Below are 18,819 nucleotides of genomic sequence, written 5' to 3'. Positions count from 1 at the left end.
GATGCTGGCTTTTGAACTTTGGGCTGGTAACAATCTGGCTGGTCTTTTTCCTCTTTTGTCCGGAGGACACAACATCCATGATTTCCAAAAACAATTTGAAACATGGACTCATCAGACCACAGCACACGTTTCCACTTTGCGTCTGTCCATTTCAAATGAGCTTGGGCCCAGAGAAGGCGGTGGCGTTTCTGGATGTTGATGTATGGCTTTCGCTTTGCATGGTAGAGTTTTCACTTGCACTTATAGACGTAGCGACAAACTGTGTTAACTGAAAATGGTTTTCTGAAGTGTTCCTGAGCCCATGCGGTAAGATCCTTTACACAGTGATGTCGTTTTTTAATGCAGTGCCACCTGAGGGATTGAAGGTCACGGGCATTCAGTGTTGGTTTTTGGCCCTGCCGCTTATGTGTAGAAAGTTCTCTAGATTCTCTGAATCTTCTGATTATATTATGGACTGATGGAATCCCTAAATTCCTTTCAATTGAATGTTGAGAAACATTGTTCTTAAACTATTGGACTATTTTTTCATGCAGCTGTTCACAAAGTGATGATCCTTACCCCATCTTTGCTTGTGAACGTCTGAGCCTTTTGGGGATGCTCCTTTTATACCCATTCATGACACTCACCTGTTTCTACTTAGGTGTTCTTTGAGCATTCATCAACTTTCCCAGTCTTTTGTTGCCCCGTCCCAACGTTTTTGAAACGTGGTGCAGGCATCCATTTCAAAATGAGCAAATATTTGTACAAAAACAATAATATCTTGTCTTTGTGGTGGATTCAACTGAATATAGGTTGAAGAGGATTTGTAAATCATTGCATTCTGTTTTTATTTACATTTTACACAATGTCTCAACTTCATTGGAACTGGGGTTGTATTTATGCCTGTGGTGGGACATGTAACATGCTGGAAAAAGTTCAGCATGACTTGTTTGAGATTCGCCTTGTTGATATCTCCGGTCACTACGAGGACAGTATCCGCACTCACAGAAATATTTAACCCTAACTTTAAGATTTGTGTAATTTTATTACATGACAGATTCCCATTTACTTTTTTTTTTAGATAATTTTAATGCAAACCTACCAAATAAACCTTACATGATGCATATTCATTACTGTAATAAATCCTATTTATTAGAAATGTATAATCCTCAGCGTTATGCATTTAGTATAAATAAAATATATAAATCAATAATAATGACAGTATTTATTTAAAATAAATAAAGTATATTGTTTGAATTGCATAATAATTATGTTATCTATACAAGATAAATGGCAAAGGTAACATAATTATTATTGTTCCCTGTAAATTTGAAGACTCCGGCAGTAATAGGACTGATCTTGATCTACAAATATTCCTTGATGTGCACAACATGAACAAATGATGATTTGATTTGAACATGTACAAACTGTACGTAAGACAGTAGGATTTTAATAATGAATTAAACAACTGCAAATTATAAAGAACACAATGCTATTATGGCCGAGGGTGTTTTAGCATTGTGTTATATTTATCATTTTAATCGGATAAATGTTTCCTACCATGAATTTGTCAATGTTTTTTGCTGCATTTGTTTGTAGAATTTTGCAAGGATCAGCCAATCCATGTGGCCAGTATAATCCAAACTTGTGCGGGGTCACTTATGACCCTGGGAAGATCAATGAGATTTTCGACATTATAGCTTCAGATGCTGGGCTCGACAATAGCACTGGTCCGATGGCCCGGTGGCCTTTTTTACATGTTCCGGGCCACCACGGGCCAGTGAAGTTCATATTTCACTGGTCCGTATGGGCCAGTAAGAATTAAAATCGCTTTGGGCAGATTTATTAGTCTAATGCCGCGTTCACATCGGGCGCGATCAGATGCTACAAATTCGCGGGGGTCGCGTGGCAACGGAAGCGCCTCCTTCACCCGGTGTGTCGCTCTGCTTTTGCTGCGAAAATTCGCCCCCGGTGCGTCATCAAATAGGAGGAGCTTCCATTCAGCTCGCCGGCTCCGGTTGTCAGTCAAGTTAACATGACGGACCTTGATCACACGGAGCGAGTTGTTGTGGAAAGCTGACAAACGTCATGAGACGTTCCCAATTCAGGCAGTATCATTATTTGCTGCAGGAGCTGCGTCTGGATGATGGCTGCTTTCAGCGGTCCTTCTGCCTCTGCAGGACCCAACTTGAGGACCAACTGTCCCGTTCATGTGCGCACATGTAAACAATTAAGACATACGTCCTGCTCACAGGCTGCTACCAGAGACAGGACATGTTGCACCACTTCGCAATGTTGGGAACACTGCCGAAGTGCAGACAAACTTCGTCTGCAGGCGCATCTTCTGATGTGGCGCAAATTTCGCTTCAACATCGACGCGTCATTTTCGCTTAAGCAAGATCGAGCGCAATGAATATTATGAATTTCTTGAAACCTCCTGCCCCTGGGCAGAAACCAGGAAAGCAAAGGAAAGAACAGCTATCACCCTCAAAACAAGCACAGAAGAGGAAGGCTGCTGATGCTGAATATGAGAAGAAAAGGGTGAGGAAAACTTGGCAAACTTCCTGGAAGAAAAGACGGCCATAGCTGGAGCGTGATGAGGAGAGTGAGGTTGTCTTCTGTGGAACTTGTAGGGCCATGCCAGAATATGCTAACAAGTATATAAATATACCATGTCCTGGTAGACAATGTGGTATGATTTCATACGCCAGTTTAAAAGTCTAATCAGTATGCCCTTGTGGAAACCCCACGGTGACAACATTAGCAAGGGAACTTGGTTTATGAAATTTAACATATTAATTTTGTAAATGATCAAGAAATAAATTTATTTTTGTATTAATGTCTGAGTGTTGAAAAAATTCCTATCAGTTACCTACCAACATTTTTTTCAAAGTTTACTCACTTTAAGGTTTTTATCATGTAGTATAAGAATTTTGTGTTTGTTTTCAAGTGTTTTTACATTAAGGAAACCCAATTCTAATGTCTGAGTGTTGATTTAAAAAATTCTTATCAGTTACCCCCCCCCCTTCGGCACAGGCGTGAAAGTATGGGCCAGTGATATTTTCATCCGGGCCAGTAACTTTCAGATTAAAATAACTAATAATAACTAATAATAATAATAATAATAAATTGCCTTGTTGTCAAGCCCTGAGATGTTATTGTAATTTGCCAACTCTAATCATTATATTTTACTGTTTTGCAAGGAAGCAACAGACTGATTCTTGATGACAAGAGTGAGGATAAAAAGAATGATGGACAAATATATTAAAGATTGAAATAAATATGAAGAACCCTAAAACAATAATTTCTGTAGAAGTATTCCAATATAAAGTCAATGGGGTCATAAATAAACCCACTTGGTCACATAGTTGCAAAAATAGCTTGATCGCTTGAGGGTTAAACAGGTTATCACGGGCCTTGTTCCCTACTAATGATTTAGCATAAGGGTGTGGCTTATGGTAAACAAGGACTAATGAGATTTTCAGTGCAAAACTCCTTTAGTTTACAGACAAACACACACACTCACAAGAAGTGCAGTTAATGAAGATTACATTTTTTGACATTTTAGGCTCTATAATTAATTAGTCTAAGTTATTATTAGTTATTTTGACAGCCATAGTCATAACCAAATCAATCCATCCTGAATGCAATCTGAGACTAATTTTAATTTGTACAGTGCTGGAATATTTTTTATTTATTTTTAACTTAAAACAAGTTAAAATAATATTTTATGCAAATTTCACTTTGATCTCAGAGAGGAAATCCCAATAAGAATCTGTGTGGATGATATTGGTGGACACGTTGGTTGGTCCAAGACGCAGGGGTTGATGTGTTTAAAATGAGCCAGAATCTCTACCTGAAAAATGATGAAGTCCAGATCTGCATTTCTTGGACAAAGATGTATCTATGAAGACAAATATTTAAATCAGCTGTGGGCTTATCACGGACCAATGAAGAGTGTGACTCAACCACAATGATGCCAGCTTGTGCAAAACTTCCACTTGTGACAAAACATGATCATTTTCACTTGCATCTTAGTTCCTCCTGCTGAGGAGCTGATGTGATTCAGAATGCTGATCGGTGTCCTCTTTTAGACTCTGGTGCAGAAACGGAGCCAAGTCCTGCAGACGTCGGGGACGCGCCCACACCTCCACCCAGAATCGTGCACCTTCATCCCTCCATCCATTTCATTACCGTCCCAGATACTCCGGGATGTCAGGTGGTCCAGACTATGAGGCTCTCGCCTCCTCTCTTCACACTACCAACATCACCAACATACATACTGGGTGAGTTTAAACTTTCCAGTTTAATGGGAACAAGTTCAGACAAACTAATGCAGTTTAGTGCATCAGCCCAGAAAGACCTGTCTCCTCAATTACTACTGTATTTTCTGGAATACACCTGTCCAAAAAAAAAAAAAAAAAAAAAAGCCTTTTGAAGAGGAAAAAACATGTACGAGGTCTGTCAATAAAGTATAGGTCTTTTTATTTTTTTCAAAAACTATATGGATTTCATTCATATGTTTTTACGTCAGACATGCTTGAACCCTCGTGTGCATGCGTGAGTTTTTCCACGCCTGTCGGTGACGTCATTCGCCTGTGAGCACTCCTTGTGGGAGGAGTCGTCCAGCCCCTCGTCGGAATTCCTTTGTCTGAGAAGTTGCTGAGAGACTGGCGCTTTGTTTGATCAAAATTTTTTCTAAACCTGTGAGACACATCGAAGTGGACATGGTTCGAAAAATTAAGCTGGTTTTCGGTGAAAATTTTAACGGCTGATGAGAGATTTTGAGGTGATACTGTTGCTTTAAGGACTTCCCACGGTGCGAGACGTCGTGCAGCGCTCTCAGGCGCCGTCATCAGCCTGTTTCAAGCTGAAAACCTGGACATTTCAGGCTCTATTGATCCAGGACGTCGTGAGAGAACAGAGAAGTTTCAGAAGAAGTCAGTTTCAGCATTTTATCCGGATATTCCACTGTTAAAGGAGATTTTTTTTAATGAAAGACGTGCGGGCGGATTGCAGCGTCGGCTCGCAGCCGCTGCGATGCTCCGCCACAGGAAAAACACCTCTGTTGGAAGCCTTAAGGACAAGTTGGAACATGTCCAGCTGTTAAACAATTTCTCATATACTCACTCCACTGAAAGCCATCAAAAGCCGCCTGGATTTTACAAATGGTTATCAACACGGAGGTGTTTTTCCTGTGCCGCCGGCACCAGCCACCCTCCTGAGGAAGCCCATTTCAGCAGCTTGTACCCAAGATCTAGTTCTTTTGGTCATGACCCAACACTCATGACCATAGGTGAGAGTAGGAATGAAGATTGACCAGTAGATCGAGAGCTTCACCTTTTGGGTCAGCTCCCTTTTCGTCAAAACAGTATGGTAGAGCGAATGCAATACCGTCCCTGCTGCGCCAATTCTCTGGCCAATCTCATGCTCCATTGTCCCCTCACTCATGAACAAGGCCCCGAGTAACTTGAACTCCTTCACTTGGGGCAAGGCCATATTCCCTACCCGGAGTAGGCAATCCATCGGTTTCCTGCTGAGAACCATGGCCTCTGATTTAGAGGTGCTGATCCTCATCCTAGCCGCTTCAAAACTGGGCTGTGAATCGATCCAGTGAGTCTTGGAGGTACCGGCCGATGACGCCAACAGGACCACATCATCTGCAAAAAGCAGTGATGAGATGCTCAGCCCACCAAATCGGAAACTCTCCTCCCCTCCTCCTCTCCATTTATCTTTGTCTTGAATTCCCTTTAACCGATTGCGTCTGTCATTTTACACTGCATTTTTACTGTCATGTCTCATTCCTTATTTTAATATCCCCGTCACACATAGCCAGAATCACGCAGAGTGGCGTCAGAATGACAAATCGGGCACACCCAAAAAGTGTCAGATTTAAGGTCCAAAACGTTCTGACAGCCATCTGCAGAAGTCCACATAGTTGGTCAAAATTGGCCGGCAGCCCCGAGTGTGATGCACATGTTCGAAACCCTCCGGGCGCCATCAAGATGGGACACCTATCCGACGCCGGTCCATGTGTAATCTGAGGACCATCTGACCATAATTTACATAATTCCGATGGTGACAAAACAGGATCCGAAATTATTTGAGTGCATATAAGGGAACCTCAAAATGGATCTGGCATGGCAAATCCAGCCGGTATGACCTGCAGTGCCACATATAATAATGCCGTGACAGCATTAATAAACATGAATCTCACCTCCAACAGTGGTCCAGGAGTGTTTCGCAGCACGGACGTGGATGTGGAGCCAGAACCACAGCCTGTGGTTAAAGTCGTCTCACCCAAAATAAAAAACACATCCGATGTGATAATCCAACCATCGCGGTGTCCAGAGTTGTGTTGTGCTGCTGAAGTGAGCAAAAAGGAAAAAAGAAATTAAAGCTCCCTGGAAAGGTGCTCCCTGTTACGCATGGGACAGCATAGCACACTGCCACACACACACACACACACACACACACACACACACACACACACACACACACACACACACACACACACACACACACACACACACACACGGCTGAGTGATAACTGCAGCCCCACACATGTGCGCTGATCACACGTGTGCCACGCAGACACATGTGCGCGTGAGGAGCACAGCTCTGCCTCCCACTCTGGGCCCTTTCTCATCCAGACATTTGGACATCGGTCAGTCTTGAACGCCTTTTATGGCTGTCTGACAGCAGTCTGTGTCATCTACCTGTTGTCTACATGCGCTTTGGATGCCATCGTGCAGGTGTGGACAAGGTACTCTGGATGTGTCTGACACTGCTGACTACGCCTCTTTTCCTCCCGACTGTGTTTGATTATGGCAGTATTTGCTGTGTTGGGCTGGTTCCTGCACATTCTTGCTTTGTGTGATGGGGGCTTTACTTTCTTAAGCTTTGAGTGAGAACCTTGTAGTTTAGTCAGTGGTTTTATTGTCTTTCCAGGTCCCATCATGTATATAAAGCAGGGAGGACAGCCCGTTAGTGTGGGTGAGTGTGTGTGTGTGTGTGTGTGTGTTTGCTGTATACACACAGTGTGCAAAACACATTTTCTAACCCTTATTTTTGTTGTAGTTCCTGCTCCATTGTCACCCTGCAGTGGTCAAGTTCCACCACTGTCCCCAGGTGAGTGGCGCTCACTAGTCAGGTTTATACCTTCATGAGTATATTTACAGCTCCAAACCATGAGACGAGTCACCTCAAAGTGCTATACACAAGCCAGGTCCATGAGCAAGAACAAATTCCCTCACTGTTTTTTGATTCCAAGAAGAAACCAAAAGCAGACCAGACTCAGTGGAGTAAACATCTATTGTCGTATTTCTCTGGACATGAATCTGTTGGCATTGTATGGATGCCTATATATCAGGGATGGACAAACGAGCACCATGAAAGGCAGAAATGGTGCAGGTTTTCCTTGCAACCGATCACCTCAGTAGGTGGGTTTACTGATGAGCTTCTTCCCTCAACTTAAAGTCCTGGTCACCTCTGGCTGTCTAAAATGAAGTCTACCCAGAAGAGGAAGACGTTGTAGTTCCTTGTAATGGCCACTTGAGGCTGGCTCCAAAAGTGAGCAGATTCTCATAGAAACCCTTGTTATAATGTCCAACTTTAGAGGAGACATAAACATATTTACACAACTGGTACAAGAATACAAAACATTACAAAACAATTTAATCTCTATATAGCTTTAGCTACTTTCCCCCTCCATGACAAATGTCACATTTTGTTTTATAATACAACAGTTTAACATATTTTAAGACAAAAAAAGATGAATAATTAGGGCGTGGTCACTTTAAGTGACAGGTAGCGTGTATTGCTGAGCCGAGTAAGAGATCTGCTACCGAATACCGCTAGCCCATGGCTATTATATGTTGTCTTTTCTGAACATCTTATTAGACCTATCTATAATAACATGGCTTGTTGTGCAGTTGTCATCTAAGAAGTCTGTGCACCAGTATTTCCATCAAGGAAAAGTTTAATCTTATTTAATTTTGTATATTATCAGTATTAGTGCTTTTACCACCTATCAGATGCTTGACGGTGTTAGGTCTAGTTAATAGACAATCACTGAGGAAATAAGTGGGTCGTAATTTTTAATAACCACACACAAGCCATCCGTTATTTAACCAGGTTAGTCCCATTGAGATCAAACCCTCTTTTGCAAGGGAGACCTGGATAATTATAAAGTTTCCAATTCACCTAAACTGCATGTCTTTAAATGTGAGAGGAAACCGGAGCACCCAAAGGAAACCCATGCAAACATGAGGAGAACATGCAAACTTCATACAGAAAGGCCACAGGTGGGAATCAAACCCATGACCTTCTTGCTATGACGCAACAGTGCTAATGTTGTTTATATGCTTTAATATGCAAGAATATGAACCTGCTGGCTTTAGCTTGTTCTGTAACTTTAAGATGGGGGCGTGTTTGGGCTTCAGTTGTCCCACCCAGGTGACGCACAGTCTTACCCACACTCATGCCTCATTTATGCCTTGGCCAGGACATAACCACTGCCAACATATCAACACCTATAGCAGCAGTTTTTATTAGCTTCAAACCTGTTCTTCCTGGTGTCTTCAGAAAATGTATGGGAGCCACCACAAGGGTTTGTACAGTATTTATACAATTGATGGTATTTACTAGTCAATGGTATTCACTAAGTTTTATTTCATATGAAAATGGTGGGTGAAAACAGCACTGGATAATCGTGTGGGTGTTGTTTATGCAGGAAGAAGGTTAAAGTGACTGTGTTGGTGCCCACATTTAAGTCCACAGTCACATGGATCAGCTTGCTGTGGGCCACAAACACAGCAGGGAAACTTGGGTAATCTTCTTCTGGTGTGCGTGTTAAGGCTGTGACCAAACCAGAGGACACCCTCTGGTGAACAGGTGAAGTTACTAAAAAGTTAGACAGGCAGCTTTGGTCAAGTTGGCAAAGGTGGCTGCATGCTCTTGAGGTAGGATGCACTGCCTAGGCAGCTCTAAACGAATGGCCCACAGCATTGTAGGATTATCATTTTTAAACAGGGTGTACAATGTCACTCAAGACTGATGCTGAATTGTGACTGGTGGTATTCACCACCTTAGAATCAGTTATTGCAAGTGAAAATGCAGAGCTGTTTTTCTCATCTATTTGTAGTGGATGGCACTGTAGCACCAGTCCACATGAGTTCATCTCCACCAGGATCTCTGTCAGATACTGCAAGCAAATCCTTGTCCATCCCTGTTGACTCACCGCCGTCTCCCAGTATTGGTAAGTACCACTTTCTGCCTTATTCATTCTTCTCTATTGGTAATAAACTCCTCCTAATCTTATACTCGTATCTCTGACAGTGTTCCTCGGGGTCCTTGACTTTTGAGATCCAGAGACACCAGGGAAGAATTTAAGGAGTTATGAGGTTGCTGAACAGAGGTGTTTGGTGATTCTGCTGATATTTTTGCAGGGAAATAAATGTCCAAGTACTTTAGTTCTTGGTGCTTCCTGTCTTATGCTGTGATTGTGAGACTTCAATGCTAGCCAGTAACCTAAGGCAATGACTGCATCACTTTGGTACTAGTTCTGATGAGAGGATCACTGAGTACCACTGGAATGGCTTTCTGTATGTAGACTCAGATGAGGCATAGTACTTGCACTTTGAGGTAACATTAGTTGACATTTTGGACATTTGGCACACTTATCTGAGCACAATCCAGCATGCAGGTGTGTCACTGGAGACCCCTGGCAACTGGAAAAGGCCAAGGGGAAACCTACTTTTCACCTGACCACGGCAGATAGATGGCTACTTTCAGGAGATTGGGATGACTGGTTGCCACCCAAGGTGTTTTTTAGTGAAGCAGATGCTGAGCTGGTCTGATCTGGCCAAGGTTAATTTTAGGTATCTTCAGAAAAACACCAAAGAATGGAAAAACAGCAAAGCTTGTGTTACACCCATCTAATCAAGCCACCATTTTAATATTGATCATGCTGTACTAAAGGATTATTAACCAACTGTGACGTCTGTACGGGGAAATATCAGACCAACGTGTTGTCAGTATGGACCAAGCGAAGCGAAACACAGAGGTCTGATATCCCCGTACAGACTGAGCAAGTGAGGTTAATAATTTTTTGATTATGTGGCTGTTTTATATATATATATATATATATATGAACACAAAAACGCCCAAATATGAAAAGCTGCTGAAGGCTTGTAGGTCAACTTGTTCGCTTCACCTCCATGAAGAACTTGCTAACAGATGGTTCGGTTGCTAGCTGGTAAAAAGCTTTCAATCTGTGTGTTTTTTGAGATGCTGTTTAGATATTTATGGAGTACCTTCATATCTGACTTGCTTTTTCTAATCACGTTTTTAGCTTCTGGTTTGTAAAGAAAGTACGTGTTTCGGACTGACTGTCATGGGAACCAGTCCGATATGGGAAAATATCCGACTGGTAATCAGCCAATCAGAGCGCGTGTAGCGTCGTAGCCATATAACAAATGATGGTTAAAGTCAATCAGATGACATCACTTTGCTTCAAAGACTTGTCTTGTGTTTCAGAAACGATGACTTGTAAAGAATCACCTCTTCCTCAGTCTCCATCAATCCTTGATTTACCGCGTGAGTGACCACATGTCTCTTGCACAGCACTGGCATTTGGTTTGAACATTTCTGGATGTAGATAAAATTCTTCATGGTGAAACAATTGGTGACTGAGTTGTTGCTTGATGGTTTCAGAGAGTGTGAAGGACTACATTCAAAGCGCCAAAGCTTACACGAGTCAAACCTGCCAGGAAATGGAACCAGGGCTTAGTATGGCTTCTCATTATGTGGATATGCGGGTTGTCCAGAGAGAAAGTCTTCATTCAGGAAGAAACACAAACAAATGCCTTAACAAAGAGCTTGTTGTCATGGGATACACAGAGCGGTTAAACAGCTCTTTGGAGTGTAGTCAGGTAAGACTTTGACTCTTACTGCACACATTAATGTGAGATTAGGAAGTCCATCAGTTTAGACACTAACTGCAAGAACTCATCACTTGATGATGAAGGTTCTCACTTATCTAATAGAATATATCTAGAATTTGATATTTTGTCATGCTTCCAAGTGAACAATATGGTAATGGAATTACAGTGACAAAATCTGGCCATAATTGAGTTTACCATTAAAAATTTGCTTTGATTGTAATGCCATTACCATAGAATTACCCAAGTGGCTTCTTCAGTCGTAGACAGGGGTCACCAATGCTGCTTCTGGAGATCACCTGCTCTAGCCACATTTGATGTTTCCTAGCTATTGATTGGCTAAACACACCTGACTCAATTAATTAGCGGTGAGTGGAGGAATCAAATTGCAAGCTAAATGCAAGTCATTTTGAAATGGATGCCTCCAACATGTTTCAAAAAAGCGGGGACAGTGGTATGTTTACCACTGTGTTAGATCACCTTTCCTTCTAACAACACTCAATAACCGTTTGGGAACTGAGGACACTAATTGTTGAAGCTTTGTAGGTGGAATTCTTTCCCATTCTTGCTTGATGTACGACGTCAGTTGTTCAACAGTCCAGCGTCTCCATCGTCGTATTTTGTGCTTCATAATGCGACGCACATATTCAATGGGTGACAGGTCTGGACTGCAGACAGGCCAGTCTAGTACCCGCACTCTTTTACTATGAAGCCACGCTGTTGTAACACATGCAGAATGTGGCTTGGCATTGTCTTGCTGAAATAAGCAGGGACGTCCCTGAAAAAGACTTTGTTTGGATGGCAGCATGTGTTGCTCCAAAACCTGGATGTATCTTTCAGCATTGATGGTGCAATGGCGAGAAACATTGTTCTTATACTGTTGGACTATTTTTTGACGCAGTTGTTCACAAAGTGGTGATCCTCGCCCCATCTTTGCTTGTGAACGGCTGAGCCTTATGGGGATGCTCCTTTTATACCCAATCATGACACTCAGCTGTTTCAAATTCGGTGTTCTTTGAGCATTCATCAACTTTCCCAGTCTTTTGTTGCCCTGTCCCAACTGTTTTTGAAACATGTTGCAATGAAGACCTTTGTAAGTACTAATACTACTGTTGCTATTATTATTAGCAAAAAACTACCCTACAGGTGTGTGTGTGGAGGGGGATTGTACAACCCCAATTCCAACAGTTTAAGAACAATGTTTCTCAACGTTCAGTTGCAAGGAATTTAGGGGTTCCGTCATCTACAGTTCATATTATAATCAGAAGATTCAGAGATTCTGGAGAACTTTCTACACATAAGCGGCAAGGCTGAAAACCAACATTGAATGCCCGTGAATAAATAGTACATGGCTGAAACCCATTTTAAAGACATTAATGAATAAGACTGTCGATGGGCAGAAAGTTGTTAAATAATAATGTGCTTCTCCACACATGTACATGTTAGTAAAAGGACAATTATAGCAAATTAAGAAATAGACAATAATAAAAGTACAAGCTAAAAGGAAAAAATAAAAACAGATAAAATATATTGCATGACAACTGACCATAACTGATTGAAATTATTTCTTTTATAAAATCTCTCTTTGACATGAAACCATTCAAAGCCTAACTAGTATACCATGTCTCCTTGGAGTATTTAATACAGTCTTGGACAGAACTTCTACTTCTATCAACTTCTACATTTTTGAAAATTACTACAGAAGGTAGACAGGATTTCTCAAGAGCTTGTAACCTACAATTCTAACAAGGCCATTGTCAGAATTGAGCACAATATCTGAAATCTTTCTAAGAGCCTTATGCCAGGAAATACAAATCTCATTATGGTCAATATGACAAATCACTGAGTAATATATTAAATTATTTCCAAAACTGAGCAATTGCCACTCTTGCCATACTTTTGATATCCACAGAGCTGAGTGTATGTCCAAGATGGATGGCCTTATTTGTTTTATAAAAGTTTGAATCATTAACACTCACAAAACTATTGATTCTTGACTACAAAACTAATACAAATCCTATAATTTTGCTTCAAAAGAAAGCTATAAGAATTATTAGTAAGAAACCATATCGTGAGCCAACAAATCCATTGGTTGTCCGGTTGCATATGGGCAATTCCATAGTGTCTGACATATATCCAAGCAACGTCTTTTTCAGGGACGTCCCTGCTTATTTCAGCAAGATAATGCCAAGCCACAGTCTGCACGTGTTACATCAGCGTGTCTTCGTAATAAAAGAGTGCGGTCCTAGACTGGCCTGCCTGCAGTCCAGACCTGAAAATGTGTGGCACATTATGAAGCGCAAAATACAACAAACAGGTGTTCTTTGAGCATTCAGCAACTTTCCAGTCTTTTGTTGCCCCTGTCCCAGCTTTTTTGAAATGTGTTGCAGGCATCAATTTCATAATGAGCAATTATTTGCACAAAAAAAGTTTATCAGTTTGAACATTAAATATCTTGTCTTTGTGGTGTATTCAATTTAATATAGGTTGAAGAGGATTTGCAAATCATTGTAGTCTGTTTTTATTTACATTTTATCTGTGTGTGTGGGGTGGGAGATTGTGTGTAAGGAGGGTTGTGTGGTTGTTGGGGGTCTGGGGTTTGTTTATGTGTGGGTGGGGTTGCCGCATACGCAATACATGCCATATGACATTATAATAAGATTATTATTATTATTATGTAGTTCACTCTTTTTTTCCCTAGATCTTTGAGTCCCTAAATGGAGAAAAGCCCAAAAGATACATATTGTTATTTGGGAACACAGGCATAGGAAAGTCTACACTGATAAAGAAGTTGTGTCTTGATTGGTCAAGAGACTGCATCCCCCAGTTTGACTTCGTCTTTCTATTGGATGGCAAAGAACTCTGTCTAACCAAGCTGACTTTTAGCCTTCAGACCCTCCTGCTCAACTTGTCTTCAATTGCTCCTTCTTGCATGGATCCTGAGTCAGTATACAATCAAGTCCTTGCAAACCCAAAGCGTGTGCTCATCATTTTTGATGGGTTTGAAGACTTACGGGAATATGAACTTCTTCTCCAAATGCCAGAAAAGCATTTGGTGACATCACTACTAAATGACAGTAAGGTGCAGATGTATACTGTAAGACAACTGTACATTGGTATACTTCAGAGAATCCTTCTTCCAGGATGCACTCTTCTACTCTCGACCCGACCAAAAGGTCCTGCCGGTCTGCTACTCCGGCGTGCTGACAGACTCTTAGAAGTATGTGGCTTCACCCATATGGATATAGAGACGTATTTTTCACAGTACTTCACTGATCCTTCCATCAGAAGCTCTGCAATGGACTGTTTAAAAGACTGCAGCTATCTGCATTGCCTGTGCTGGAACCCTGTGTTCTGCCAGATGGTGTGCACAGTTATTGGACAATCTAAGTGCACAGGAGTCCTACCGAAAACTTTAACTGGGTTCTGCCACCAAGTACTTCTTATGAAAATCAAAGCAGAGTGTCAGAGCACAAAAACTGTAGACAAAGACCTGAGCCAAACGCCAATGAGTCAAGAAGAGGAGACGCATCAGAACAAAATGAAAGCTCTGAGGCAGAAAAGGAGAGTGTGGAAAGTGAGAGAGAAGTCAGAGGCTGAAGTTGAAGGCGATGAAGCAGGGGGAATAAAGGAGACACAGCTGCTGTCCAAACTCAGTTCTTTGGCCTGGGCGGGAGTCAAACGTAACACATCCATCCTCCCTGCTGGTTCAGTAGTACCTGACAGAGTTAAAAGATTTGGCCTCAGGACAGGGATCTTCCTCACTCATCGCCTGAGAGCAAGGCAGGAGGGGGTGGGAGTCAAGAGAAAGGACACGGAGGAAATGGTGACAACACATGAAGGAAGCGAAAATAGTCCCAGCAATGACATTTTGTTTTGGGCAAGCCCCTTCTTTCAGAGTTACCTGGCAGGAGTTCATCTATCTCTGTCAAGGTAAGTGTCCGCATTTATCAGAAAACGTCATGTTATGATATTTTCATTAGATTAAGAAACCAGACATGCTAACATCTGACAATGACATTCTGAGGGAATTTCAAGATTCAAGATTCAAACAACTTTATTGATCTCTAAAAGGGTAATTCATATCACAGCCAATTACCTCAGACAAAAAATACAGCAGTTGATCCACAATTATTACTAGTTGAATGTAATAATGGCACACATCAGAATTAAAACAACTGGACATATATATTTGATTGTTTATACACGCTAAACTTTGAAACAGTCCGTCATCCGAATTGAGGTGTTGAGAGTATGGGCTGCAGCAGCTTCCCGCACAGCCAGCCAAGCTTGTGGGGGGGGGTGGGGTGGAATTGGGGTACTTTGCAGCCTCCCGAAGTGGCAGAGCGGAGGCCGATGCAACTGCCCTTGCCGAAGTCCCAGCTCAGACCATTCAAACCATTTTAATGTAAATCACCACAATCCACAGATTTTTTTTTTTTGACACCTACCCAAAGAAATATTTCAACCAAGTTCAACTTCTTTATTGATGTCCAGTCACAAGTCACGAGGCAAAAGAAGTTAGTAACTTGTCAACAAGATAACTCACAAACAGCTGGATGGATTTCCTTCAAACGTGGTGGGAATATTACTTGGACAGATCATACATTTTGGAGTTATTTTGTCAACGGTCAAAGAAAACGTGGTCCAAAATATCTCAACAACCAAAAAGCCTAGATGGATGGTCTAGCGCATATATATATTGATCAGCATAATATTTGATACTGATTTCATTATGAATGACTTCATAATGATGTCACATGATAAATTCATACATAGTCAAAAAACACCAGTACAGTCATATGTATATTTACTTGTACATTTATATTATAGTGGGTGTCAAGTGCATGCATCAGCCTTCTGAGGCCTTTCATATTACTCAGCTGTGTAATAGAATTTTATTAATGCCTGCATTGCCAAAGTATAATAATCCAAAATCATAGCAGGAAAGTGTGAGTCAGTTGTAAGAAAAGACTGAATAGACAGATAGTCACTGTGCTGAAAAAGTTATAATCTTGTCATATGGTTAATGGTCAAACTAGGGAGGTAGCTAGCCTTGTGTAGTGAATATCATTGCAGTGGTGGACCTAGAGGGGACGGTTGAAGGAGTTGCCCTACTACCTTTGTAGTGCCTACAGCACTTCTGACCAATTCACGGCACCTCCGACCCTCACTTGAAGCTAGATCCAACCCTGCATAGCTCACCAATAGCCACATTCAAAGATGCTAGGGGCACTGCGGTAGTTGCATGTGCACACATGCAGCTTTTGCCATACCCAGATGTACAAGTTGAGACGTGCAGTTTTTGACTATCCAGAGCTCAGAAGTCTGGGTCGTAGCTGTGGGACGTTTCTGCTGCAGAAATTACAGATTACGCTTAAATTTGATAAATCTTTTTAAATAATTAGATTGTAGACATGCCTGGGTATAACTGTTGGGCATCTGACTGCAAATCGGACACAAGGAAACAAAAATGATTGACATTAAACAGGACTTCTGAAGCACGGATGGCTTCAAGGCGTTACATTTCACCCATTTCCACACAAAACTCATCAAGCTAAATTAAGAATAGATGAAGATGCGTCATAGGGCCGACAAATAAGCGCCAACTTAGAATTCTAGAGTCTGCTCATTACATTTTACTGGTGGTGTCAGTCCATTGGAACAATGTCCAGTCTACGTTGTTGGTATTCCCATTCATGATCGTCGTCTTCTCTCGTTAGCAGGCCAATCTCGTCTGCTCTCTCTACCAAATCTAACAGCTCCTGCTTTCTGTAACCCGTGGTCAAAGCATTCCTGTCTTTTAAATAATCTCTGATGCTTTTAATTGTCTGTTTCTTGGCCATGGCATCACATTGCCTACCTAAACATGGATTTAATATGGCGTCGTGGTTTGTTGTGCCCATCCAGGCGCATTGCTAGGTTGGTGGTGGATGCACACAAGCAACCTACCACAGTGCCCCTAGCATCTTCAAATGCTGGTATCCACCTAGCCAGGCTAGAACACATGGAACTGGTTTAAAAATGGACTCATAGAGCTCATGGCTTGTGAAAACACGAGTTCATCAAATGCTGTTAGTGATTACGTACAGATACACAGGAATAGTGGTAGTGCTCTTATCTCCCCACAAGAAGGTCCTCCCTTCAGCATCTGTAGTACGTCTGACAGTCAGAAAGATGAATGAAGTGGTAGTTTGGGTGATGCGGTTGATTTAATGAGTATTTAAGTAAATTTACTTTCATTTTTAATGGACCATCTGCTTACTTCTTCCTTTGGCGCTCACTTGCCGTCTCTCTCTTTGCAGAACTATCTCACACCGGAACTTCCTCCAGACGCTTTCTCAGAATTCTGGGCAAAAGGGAAGTCATCGACCTCATCGGAAGGAGCTTGAGCTGACACACCGGTTTGCGGTCGGCCTCCTGTTCCATGACAGAGCAGAGCAGCGGACACTTTATACAGATACATGCATCAGTGATATGGTGGCTGCCAAGCAAGTTTCAGTGATAAAACACCTCCAGGGTCTTTCCCACTGTGACCTCAGTCCTACACAAGTCCTGGAGGCATGCCACTATGTTTATGAGGCAAGCATCATGGACAGTGACAGTGTACAGTTGGTCAATCACTTGGCAGAAAACCTCCCAGAGACCCTGATGTTTCGTGGACTTCCACTCAGTCCCCCAGATGTGCTTGCTGTGCAGAATGTTCTGGAAAGGGGTAATGCTGCAGGCAGAAGGTTCAGTTTGGATCTGGAGGACTCTGGGATACAGATCTCAGGACTCAAAGCTCTTATGGGGCTCGGCAACATCAACACATACAGGTACCACCTACAAACTGTAATGCCGTCAGTGCAACATCACCTATTTAGTTTGGTCATTTTTGGTTTATTGGCATGATTATTCCAAAATTATTTTTCAGAAAATATTTTAAAGTTTAAGCCTGACTTGGTATACAGATGCTAACTTCTCATGTGGATCTGAATAACAGGTCAATTATTCATTTATTTTTTTATCACAATATTTTGGGCCATTTTGCTCTTCTATGTTTTTGCTCTTCATCATGAAAATCATCAGTTTGCAAAAAAATTAATATAATTAATATAAATATTGGAATACAAATCAGAGGCTATGCGCAAAGTGGTATATGATGCAATGCAGTTGTTTCTAGCCCATGGAGTTGTCAGTTTATACCTTGCACCCACATCTTGCTGGTGCACTGACATCACAAAAAACATTTGCACCTTAGAGCAGCAAAATCCAGGTGTAAATGCCAGCAGTGTGGAATCATGAATATAGAGCACAACACTCAGACGTGCCTTACATAAGAGGGTTTATGATGATGATAGATAGATAGATAGATAGATAGATAGATAGATAGATAGATAGATAGATAGATAGATAGATAGATAGATAGATAGATAGATAGATAGATAGATAGATAGATAGATAGATAGATAGATAGATAGATAGATAGATAGATAGATAGATAGATAGATGTGCAATAGCACATATTAAGATCATGAAACTAAACTGAACACAAGAATTAACAAACAAATATAACAGGTCAGGCCTCGTGCAAAACCACCCCAGATCCAGCATGGCATCTAACCATGCATACAACCACTCCATCCCCGCTTCTTGAAAGTGAAATGTGGGCGTGTCCTTGACCTTATCTAGTCTCTGGGGTCCTCAACATTGTGGCACCTGTATTCCAGATCACATCCAGAGACATGCACCACATGGGCAAAATTTGGAGGATTCAGTTTTTGCACTGAATCAGGACTTTAAACATGGTTTGAAATGGAAGAAAAGATGACAGCAAAAATGCAGTTAAAGAGATACCAAACAGTTTTTCCACCTACCTCAGTGGTGTCCAAACTATTCCAGAAAGGGCCGAGAG

The 18,819-nt window shown here is 41.6% G+C and overlaps 1 protein-coding gene across 3 annotated transcripts in view; it reads left to right on the top strand.

Moving 5' to 3' along the window:
* ciita (class II, major histocompatibility complex, transactivator) overlaps positions 1 to 18,819 on the top strand; it is an 81,704-nt gene that overhangs the window by 48,071 nt on the left and 14,814 nt on the right. For 2 of the 3 annotated variants that reach the window (XM_034189954.1, XM_034189956.1), the window contains exons 8-15: positions 4,074 to 4,265; positions 6,931 to 6,975; positions 7,060 to 7,110; positions 9,125 to 9,238; positions 10,519 to 10,578; positions 10,696 to 10,913; positions 13,624 to 14,855; positions 17,228 to 17,740. In XM_034189954.1, coding sequence (XP_034045845.1) covers positions 4,074 to 4,265; positions 6,931 to 6,975; positions 7,060 to 7,110; positions 9,125 to 9,238; positions 10,519 to 10,578; positions 10,696 to 10,913; positions 13,624 to 14,855; positions 17,228 to 17,740 — 2,425 coding nt within the window. The remainder of the gene's footprint in view (positions 1 to 4,073; positions 4,266 to 6,930; positions 6,976 to 7,059; positions 7,111 to 9,124; positions 9,239 to 10,518; positions 10,579 to 10,695; positions 10,914 to 13,623; positions 14,856 to 17,227; positions 17,741 to 18,819) is intronic. The other variant, XM_034189955.1, reaches the window with a different exon arrangement.

This window comes from Thalassophryne amazonica, chromosome 16, assembly GCF_902500255.1.
Source record: "Thalassophryne amazonica chromosome 16, fThaAma1.1, whole genome shotgun sequence".
NCBI classification, from domain to species: domain Eukaryota; kingdom Metazoa; phylum Chordata; class Actinopteri; order Batrachoidiformes; family Batrachoididae; genus Thalassophryne; species Thalassophryne amazonica.
The sequence above is the reverse complement of the archived record's forward strand: the minus strand, read 5'-3'. Positions and strand labels throughout refer to the sequence as shown.